General features: G+C 40.3%; 1 protein-coding gene across 1 annotated transcript in view; it reads left to right on the forward strand.

Annotated features, from left to right (window-relative positions):
• The window catches only part of faf1 (Fas (TNFRSF6) associated factor 1), a 111,635-nt gene extending 101,495 nt beyond the window's left edge, over positions 1-10,140 (forward strand). Inside the window, exon 19 of the mRNA XM_079641107.1 lies at positions 9,217-10,140. Coding sequence (XP_079497233.1) covers positions 9,217-9,300 — 84 coding nt within the window. The 3' untranslated portion in view covers positions 9,301-10,140. The remainder of the gene's footprint in view (positions 1-9,216) is intronic.
• The last annotated feature ends 483 nt before the right edge of the window (positions 10,141-10,623 follow it).

Genomic DNA, 10,623 nt, shown 5'->3' on the forward strand with positions numbered 1-10,623 from the left:
TTTGATCCAATGCTGCACAACTGAACTGATCCAATGCTGCTGTGAAAGAAAGAAGCTATATCCATGTTGGATAGAATATCCAATTTAAATAAAAAAATAACCTTAAGGGACGACTTGAATGCTTTTTTTCTTTTTTCTCTTAACGCATTGCATAAAGATCGGATCGGGAAAAATCGGTATCGGCAAATTGACAAAATCAAATGATCGGAATCGGATCGGGAGCAAAAAAAGGTGATCGGGACATCCCTAATTTAGACTGCCGGTAAATCTGTGTTTCAGCGTTTTTAATTTCCCCCACTGTGATACTGTACCCCATTTCTCCTTCTCTTAATCCTTCCTCCAGCTCTGCCGGGGAATGGTTCTTAGACACAACCTGAGATGCAGGACAAATAAACAGAGAAGCTGTGCGTCGTTCTGAAATAGATTTGACATCTGGACTGTTTTGTTTTTCTTGTCCCGCTATCACGAAGGAATCGTACTCACAGGAAGAGCTGCGGAGGTTTATTTTTGAAGTAGTTTCACTCAAAGTATATAACATTCTCTCTACCCATAACACAAAGCCACATGATGAGAAGGGGCTTTTCAGGGGAATAGGACAGTGTTTCTCAAACGGGGGTCATGCAGATTGTGTTTCTGAATAACATTTGTTCACTTAATATTGTATAATTATATTAACGTATGTCGGACAAACCACATTTTCTATTCAGTGTTCCTTTTTCAATGCAATCGTTAACTGCCGTAAACGGTCCATTTCTGCAACAACCGCGATCAAACCGAATAGAAATAGATGGATAGGCGATGGAAGCAAATAAATCCCTGTGTTTAACTTAATTACAGTGCAACTTATTAAGAAGGTGCATATTAATGCAAAGGGAGGCGTGTGGCGCAGTGGGTTGTGCGTCGGGGGTTGGATCAGGGGGTCACAGGTTCAAACCCCACTGCAGTCAGCATGTCGTTGTGTCCCTGAGACACTTCACCCCAAATAAAAGCGTCTAACAAGTGACATGTCATGTAATCAATGCTGTCTTGGTGTTATTGCGTGGTGATATGAATGGTTAGCCTGGGATGAAGTGATGGATTCTCAACATTAAAAGTAGCGTTTAACAGTTTTTCAGAGGTTATTTAGTAAATCAGATTTAAGGAAGTCTTTGTGGTCCCAACCAGAAATGTTTCGCACAAGTCTGGACCGAAAGTAGGATTTTAAAGATTTATTTAACTAAGAAAAGTTGTATAGACTAACATTGGAGATCTGGGAGTTTCATTATTCGGCGAATGCATAGATTGTGATTATCACTCAGATTTTAAGATTCTTAAAAATATGGGGGAAAAACCAGACTCTTTTCAAAGCAAAGAGTATTCTCTGCGTTTCCTAAAACACGTCCAGAGGGAATGTTTAGTGTTTAAAAGCCGAGTCGTACCCTGAGGAGACCCGCCCCCTCCTCACTTTCATCCTTCTCCTTCCAGCTTTCCCTCCCTCCGTCTCCCTTTTCCCTCCTCTTTCCTTTCTTACTCCCCCCCCCCCCCCCTTCAATTATACTTTTGTTTTGCTCTCCAGCCTTTGTATCTTTCTCCGTGTGCCTTCTCAACTCCCCCATCCCTTTCTCTCGTAAAAAAAAAAAACATTTTTCAAGCATTCTGTCTGTATTTTCCTCGTATTTTCCTCGCTATGTCGTCTTCTCGTCTCTCCCATTCCTAGTTTCTTAGTTCCCCCTCTCCCCCCCCTCCCCCCCCCCCCCCCCCCGCCTGGTTTGTTCGGTGCTTTTTTCCTCCTTTGAAGTGCCGCGTTGGGCTTTCTGTTCTTTCTGTTCACGCCCCGGCGCTACGTGCTGTCAGCGCTCCTGGCAGCAGATAATGATCCCCCACTGCTTTTGTAATTGGCCAAATAAACACTTGACAACACTAGTTTAAAACAGACAAGTTATTTGGTTTTAATTAACATAGTCGGGTCTGTAATGGCTTCATTAAAAATGCGTTATTTCAGCTGCATGTTTGATTATGTTGGAGTCGGACATCTTGAGGGCCTGTGTTTATTTTCCTTCTCTTTTCTTTCTCGCCTTTATTCATATAAATCAACAGTTATGGTATTTTAAACTTCACGTTAAGTGCTATTATTTATTTTTTAACCGTTGAAATCTGCTGTTTTAAAGTAAGCCAAATACACTTTATTTTATGCCATAGGAAATTAAAGACAAAATATCAAAGATTGCAGAGAAGCACCATCTGTCTTTTAATTGGTTCCAGTTTTAAAATTAGGCTTTTTAACGCTGAGCCTCCAGATATTTTATAATCCCTTCTCAATTAATTTGTGTATTTTTTGACTGGAAAACGCTCAGATTAGTCATATTTTTAAACAACAGTCTGTCCCCAATTAAACTCAATGATTGATTTCATTTAACCAAGGTTACATTAACTACAAGTGCTACGTTGTGACTGTCTTGTATTTAAATGTATCATTCGATTCAATTAAATGTACTTTATTTAAAACATAATTGAATACAAATGTATAAACAATGAACATGTACATCTCAACAATAGAAATATAATAACGTGTATTTTTAAGTTAAAAATACAAGATGATACAAAATGGACATTAACAGCACATATTGTATACAAACAGTAGAAATATAAACACAATAAATATATATATTTATGTACGTAAGTGTATGTCAAATATTGTAGTAGATTAGATATACTTTGTTTACAAGGCATTGATCACAAGTTAAAAAATAAACACAAACGGTAAATATATACATATCAACAGTAGAAATATAAATACATATGTGTGTGTATATACATTTGTATATATGCACGTAGATTAGATTGGCATCAGTTAAAAACATGATATAACAGAAAGTAAAAATGAACATTAATAACAGTACATATACATATTTATATTCATACTGTTGATATGTATATATGTAATAATAAAAATGTGTTCATGTATGTACATTTTAGTAGATTATACTTTTTGGTGTTACTCATGAGTTAAAACATAACATAGCTAAAACTAAACTGTAAATATATACATATCAACAGTAAAAATATAAATACATATATGTGTGTATATACGTTTGTATACATGTACGTACATTTGTGTAGATTAGATTGGCATCAGTTAAAAACATGATATAACAGAAAGTAAAAATGAACATTGATAACAGTACATATATACATATCAACAGTATGAATATAAATATGTATATGTAATAATAAAAATATTTTCATGTACGTACATTTTAGTAGATTAGATATACTTTTTTTTACAAGGTATTACTCATGAGTTAAAACATAACATAGCTCAAACTAAACTGTAAATATATACATATCAACAGTAGTAACAGAAATCGAAATGCCAGTATACATGTATTTATGTATGCATGTACTTGGGTTTGTATGTACGTTTTGTATGCATGTATGTACGTTTAGTATGTATGCATGAGCACAGGAGGAGAGAAAATGGCTTAGGCAGAGCGGAGGAAAACAACAGCTTTGTTTGTTGACAGATGCCTCCATGCTTATGGTCTGTTAATTGGATAACAATGTAAACAATCACCGATGGCGCCCGTCTCCTGTGTCAGTGTGGCATCTTGTTTCCCTACTTTTCTTTTTCAGAGTCAGATGCTGCTCTGCCCCCGTCGGCTCTCCCTGGTGCACAAGCTCATCCCAGAATCCACACACACACACACACACACACACACACACACACACACACACACACACACACACACACACACACACACACACACACACACACACACCTGCTCCACCCTCAAAGCCTCATTTACTCCTACCTGATGCTGTGGTGTCACAACAGCCTGTCGGGTTCATTAGCATGGCAGCCATTTGCTCCCGAGGTGGGAAAGAAGGAACGCAGCCTCCCTGTTTCCCCGCCATTGGGATGGAATATGTTTGCAGCAAACACACACTCCTTATAACCACACACACACACACACACACACACACACACACACACACACACACACACACACACACACACACACACACACACACACACACACACACCATTTCAGCTCTCTCTCTTCGTGGCATCTTGCCGCCCCGCTGTGCTGTGAGGCGGCTGGCGAGGCGACGTGTCGCTCCCTCCCTGGGACCCCGCTGAAAAGTCAAGAGTCTAAATGACACGTTGAGATGAAAGACACGGAGTCAAAGAGCGCCGACGTGCACATGGGGTGACATTTCCAAACACCCATGGGAGACGGAGGGGTGGTCTGGTGCTGAGACGTCCTCCTCACCTTCGCTTAATTTACTTGCCTCTCTGTTTTCACCCTTTTCTCACCCTTTCTCCCTCGAACACCATTTTTAACTCTGTAGATGTTATGGTCATTTTGAGTGTTTTATCATATCAATGCTCTGGTTCTCAAATAACAGTTTTTATAGTAGCCGACATACGGTCATCCATCGCAGAGGAGGGATAATGTTGATATGATTGTTTGTATGTGGTTCAAAATATCAGCATAATTACAAAAAACTATGAGTTGAAGTGGATCTGAATCACGGAGACAGTCAACATTTAAAACCAGTTTTTTTAGAGACATAAGGTGATCTAACTCTTACCCTGCTGCGTTAAAGTGGTTGGGAAATAATTGGAAATATGAGTTTCCGACTGTTCAAATATTAGAGAACATCCCCTCAAGTCGTAACAACTAGGAAACGGCTTTTAATTGTTGTTTCAGTGCTCTTGGCTAAATAATACGATACTACCCTTTAAAGGTCCCATGTCATGCTTTCCTGGTTATTACCCGTCCCCTTGTGTGTTATGAAGCTTGTTCTGCATGTAAACGGTCTGCAGAGTCACAAACCCTCAAAGTACACCCTGTAGGGAGTAAAACTCTAACACAGGAAAGACCTGTCTATGCTGCCCCAGAACGCCTCGTTGGACATTTCTCTTTTTCCATTTGTTTACTTCTTCTTTTTTTCTTTTTTTTTTCTTTTTTTTTTATATAAACAAACAGCCAGACAGACAGCACAATAGCGGTTGACAAACAAATTAGGATAACAACAATGTGATTCGAGTCCAACAGGATAAAAAACAAAGACAAAACAAAAAGTAAATGAAAAAATAAAAATAATAAATGGACTGCGACAGGACAAAAATCATCAATAAAATACAAATCTAAATCTAAAGGCTCTGAGTCTTAAGTCCATTATTAATAACTTAATGCAAAAGTAGAGATCAAACAATGTGCATAAATGGAACAAAAAGACCAAATATATCAAAAATAAATAAAAAACATAGCACTTGTTGGTCAGTCAGCCGCCCACTAATCACAGTTTAACACCACAGGTCCACCACCCTGTTGTACAAAGACATCCGGCATGTCCAGCTCCCGTATATACTTGTAGGGGTTCCACATCTTGTTTACTTCTTGGGTATAGTGACGTTTGGACCAATCCGCGGACTTCCTCACACACACACACACTCGGCGGGACGTTGCGAGGCTGGCTGCTGCGAGGAGCGGGATAGTGTGAGCTGGCTCACTGGTGTGGGGTCGGCGAGACACCGCGAAACTTAGCCTGGGCACACACAAACTCCCAGCCAGGCTGCGGGTGTGTGTGTGTGTGTGTTCGGGGCTGGGTTTCGCTGTGTCTCGCTGTCTTGCAGACGGCCACTGGGCTCACAGGCGGGGGGGGGGCAGGAGCTCCAACAAGCCGTGTAGGACAGAGAGTGAATACACAAACTATACAGAGATGCTGGATGAGAAACCAATGTGAGTTTGGAACATTGAACAATATAAATCTATTCTAGTAGACCTCAACAATGGAATGATGATCAGTGGAAATGGCCATGGGACCTTTAAAATAATACACAACTTCTTCGTAGCATCCGCCTCGTTTCCACATTAAGACTTAAAGCTCGTGAAAGTGAATGCACCAAACCACGTCTACGCTCTCTATTTCTAGTTAGAGATGTTTGAGTCCAGACAGGAGTAGGGCTGCATCTACATTTAATCAAAAATGTGCTAAAATACAATTTGTATTGAAGTATTGTGGAGCTGGTGTACACATAGTATTCTACAGACTTGTTTGGTGCAGATCCTTTTCAAAATGTCACACATCATTTTAACCTGTGTTTCAATGGTAATGAGGGTTCCTCATCAATTACTGCTTGACGTTAAACAATCGCATTTAGTTATTTCTCCAAATGGTGCGTCCCCGATCTCTTTAAGTCTTCTTTAGGAGTCAGCAAAGACGAGTTAGATTTTGTGTTGGATTTCTGCATAGAGCTGGTTTTGTTATTTTATGTTCAGATTAGATATGCATCCTCACATTTTCCTTCAGGGTTCCCACTGATCCTTAATAAGTCTTAAGAGTTATTTCATCTACAAATATCGACTTAATTAATTCAAGAAGTCATATGCACATAAGCCACAGTGTGTAATGTGTTCAAATATCTTGAACCATTCTTTAAAACTACATAAAAAAGGAAAATATATATAAATGTTTCTACCTGGAGTCCCCAAACTATCTGAGAAATCTTTAAAACACTAAAGAACATTTGGAAAAGTTGGTCTTAAATATCATTCTTAGTGGCATTTAAAAGTAAAAAAACCTCTTATATCTAAGTAGTCACCCTCTTTATAACCACCAACTAGGGATGGGTATCGAGAACCGGTACTAATTCAATACCGATACCTGATTGGACGGTATCGGTATACCGTTAAGCCGCTGGACAAACGGTGCTGCTATCGGTATATCTGTTACGTCTACTTCCTTAGTTTAACTTTAAACCATTCTGGTTGGTTGGGAACCCTCATCCCGTGTGATGTATCCGATTTGAGACCCCTCTGATTGGCCACTGTAAATGCCACTCCTCATCTCTCTCAACAGCGCTCTTATTATTGTTGAGAGACTCCCGCAGGCATGGCGGACAGAGCGAAGCGATCGAAGGTCTGGGTGCACTTTTAAAAAATGTAGTGGCGATAGTGCAAGGTGCAATCTATGTACTCAATGAGTTGCTTGTAAAGGGGGTGACAAAAGCAACTTAATGAAGCATTTGCAACCGAGACACTCATTGAATCTAAAACGTTGCTAGCGATACTGCTAGTGCTAATAGTGCTAGCGGGCTTCAGCCTTGCCGTGTGTAAATGTGACCTGAGCGAAGGCTCGCAGGCAGGTTAGCTGCTGCGCTCGGGTAATATGTTTTGTTTACCTGGGTGCAGTCTTGCAGGCACATCGCCTTGTCTTTTTTTAGTTTATCAACACCAAATTATTGAAAAGTATCGATAAGAGTATCGAAAAATACCGATACCGATAAGCGGTATCGATAAAATCCTAACGATACCCATCCCTACCACCAACAGACCTTTTTCTTATACTTCTCTTAGTAATGCTTTAATATTCTCACTCACACCTGGATTTGCAATTAGAACACTGAATTGTTACGACACTTTAAAAGACCAGTAGGACATTTTGTCTGCAGGATTTGACTGTTGTGGTTCATCTCATGGTCACATCTCATCCCCTACAATATTCCGACCTCTCCACTTGTTGTGAGGTCGACCTTTAGCACCCCCCGACCTTCAGGTACGGGCAGCGGGTTAATTATCGCGCTGTGAGGTTAGAATAGGAGCCTAATCAGAGGGCTGCAGTCATCAGATAAGCCCTGAACACATCTCGGTGTCACAGCACCTCGCCCCTTCAGCCCAGGTGTTAGATTGGCCCGCTGTAACACAACCCCTCCAGTGATTAGCTCACATAAGCTAAGAGAAAAACACAGGTCATCCTGCAGTAACTCCCTCAGCTCCGAGGTGGGTGGCGCTGCATTATTCCTCCGCTTTTACACAATGGCTGTCATGCAGCGCAGCAGGTAAATGTTTCTCTGCTCGACACCATCAGATACCTTCCTGTTTGACCTTTGGCACGGCTGAAATGAGTCATTATTAGCCATCAAAAACGCACCTCTCAATCTCCACACACACACACACACACACACACACACACACAGACACACACAGACACAGACACACACAGACACACACACACACACACACAGCATTTCTCATAAACCAAACTTGACCAAAACTCCTTAATGCTCAAATTTAAAGGATTTGAAGGACTTTTTTACTGATTTATTTTGAGGGAAAGACAAGATACACACACAAACACACACACACACACACACTCACACACACACACACACACACACACACACACACACACACACACACACACACACACACACACACACAGTCTCTCTGTCCTGTAGCCTTCATCAGTTTGTTCTGGATTGGAGCCCTCTCTTTAAAAAAACAAACGCGACGGCCCTCTCAGGGACACGAGGCCCTCGCTGCTCAGATTACTGCCCAGACTTTTTTTAAACATGGTGTTAGAATAATACACACTCTCTTACAAACACAGAGTGAACTCAGCAGTAACACTGTTCTCCAGTCAGTGCTTATATGGTGAGACGATCACTGATGTAGAAGGACTCAGGCCTTGTCCAAACTAATACAGAGTTAAACTGGAGATTTGAAAACCTACTTAACGGTGTGGCATTACCCTGCGGAGTGTAACGGTGGGTTTGGTTGTGTTTCTGTCTATTTTGCGGAGCCTTTTTGTTCAATTCTCTCATGGTTTTTGAAAATAGCAGCTCAGTGTGGAAGGCCAGAACATGCGAGGCGTTACGAAGCGAGAAAACAGTGGACGGATTAGTCCATTGGCTGGAAAGTACCGACAAATGAAATGAGTGCTTTTCTTGTTGTTTTTAAACAACCACACATTTGCTCGTTCTCTCTCTTCAAATGTGTGTGTTTTAAATTGTTGTAAAAGTTATAGAATAATTTCAAAGATGAATTTTGAATGAATTTGAAGATTATAATTTGGGATATTGGAATGGGGAGTTTCTCTTGTTTTCTGATATTGTTTTGATTGAATGATTAATCAGTTAATTGAAAGAATTACATTTCAGATTCTTAATTATTTTTGCAACTTTTTTTCACTTCTATTATTTAATATAATTTTTTTTATCTTATTTCTACCTAACTTTTGGATTCTTTTATTGTATATATTTTCTTTCTTATTTGACCTTCTTAGAATCATGTATGTCATGTATCAAGTACACATGCTGCTAACATGCTAACACCTCTGGCTTTGTTTCTGTCATTTGCCAAATTCGTTTCTTCGCACTTAGAGACTGCAAATCTGTATTATTATTAATATTAATATTAAAATGAATATGTCTTGGTCCCTCCTCAGATCACTCAGCTGGACCCTGGTGCAGACCTGCTGGAGGCCAAGCTGTTCCCCCAGGAGACGCTCTTCCTGGAGGCTAAAGAGTAGCAGCGAGTCCTCAGAGCGCTGAGAGGACCGACTGATGAACTGACCGACTGACACACACTAGTCACCGAGCATGGGCCCCACCAGTCCGGGCCTACACACACACACACACACACACACACACACACACACACACACACACACACACACACACACACACACACACACAACAATCCTCTCAGACGTACATAAGTGCAAGTAAGCTTCTCTGCCCGCTCGGCCTGGTCGTGGCACCTGAACGCCTCGTGTTGCACAGAGGAGCAAAGACAGTATCACAAGCACACAGCCAAACATTCACCTCCCCAAAATCTCTCTCTCTCTCTCTCTCTCTCTCTCTCTCTCTCTCTCTCTCTCTCACACTCATCACGACTTCACGTTCCTAACTGCTGAGTCATGGTTTCCTCTCACAACACAGTACGATAACAGCATTGAGAGACTGAGAATCTTTGTCTGTCACGGGACAACAAAAAAAACAAAATAAAAAAAACATTGAACTTGTTCCCCTTGTTCCCACATCCAACACACCGAGGCTGCTTTTTTAGAAAATGTTTTTTTTTGTGTGTTTGGATTCTAAAAAAAATTAATTAAATGGCGAGAAGTGATGTTGCCGGGCAGAATTCGGGGCTGTTGCATCTCCACCTGTATCTCCCCTCCTCCCCCCCCCCCTGACCCCGGTTTGACATCCACCGCCCCACAGGCCAATGGATTGATCAGTTTTCTTCTTTTTTTTTCTCTTGATCCTTTTTAAGTTTGATGCTGTATTAGTTTTAGTTTGATATACATTATATAAAATATATGAATATGAACATCAATTCGTCTCCAGCATAAATCTTTTGACCAACACCTGTTTCTTTCTTTGCCTGTTCAAATTGTTCAGAGGTGGAAGAAGTACTCGGCACTTGTACTTGAGTAAAAGTAGAAGTACTCAGATCTTGTACTTGAGTAAAAGTAGAAGTACTCAGGTCTTGTACTTGAGTCAAAGTAGAAGTACTCAGACCTTGTACTTGAGTAAAAGTAGAAGTACTCAGACCTTGTACTTGAGTAAAAGTAGAAGTACTCAGACCTTGTACTTCAGTAAAAGTAGAAGTACTCAGATCTTGTCCTTGAGTAAAAGTAGAAGTACTCAGACCTTGTACTTCAGTAAAAGTAGAAGTACCAGAGTGTAGGAATACTCTGTTACAGTAAAAGTCCTGCATTCAAAATGTTCCTGAAGTAAAAGTAGAAAAGTATTATCATCAAAATATAGTGAAAGTAGCGACAGTAAAAGTAGTCATTGTGCAGATTGGTCCATTTCAGAATAATAGATATGATATGTTTTATAATGAT

The sequence above is a fragment of the Notothenia rossii genome, assembly GCF_949606895.1.
Source record: "Notothenia rossii genome assembly, chromosome: 1".
Classification (NCBI taxonomy): Eukaryota; Metazoa; Chordata; class Actinopteri; order Perciformes; family Nototheniidae; genus Notothenia; species Notothenia rossii.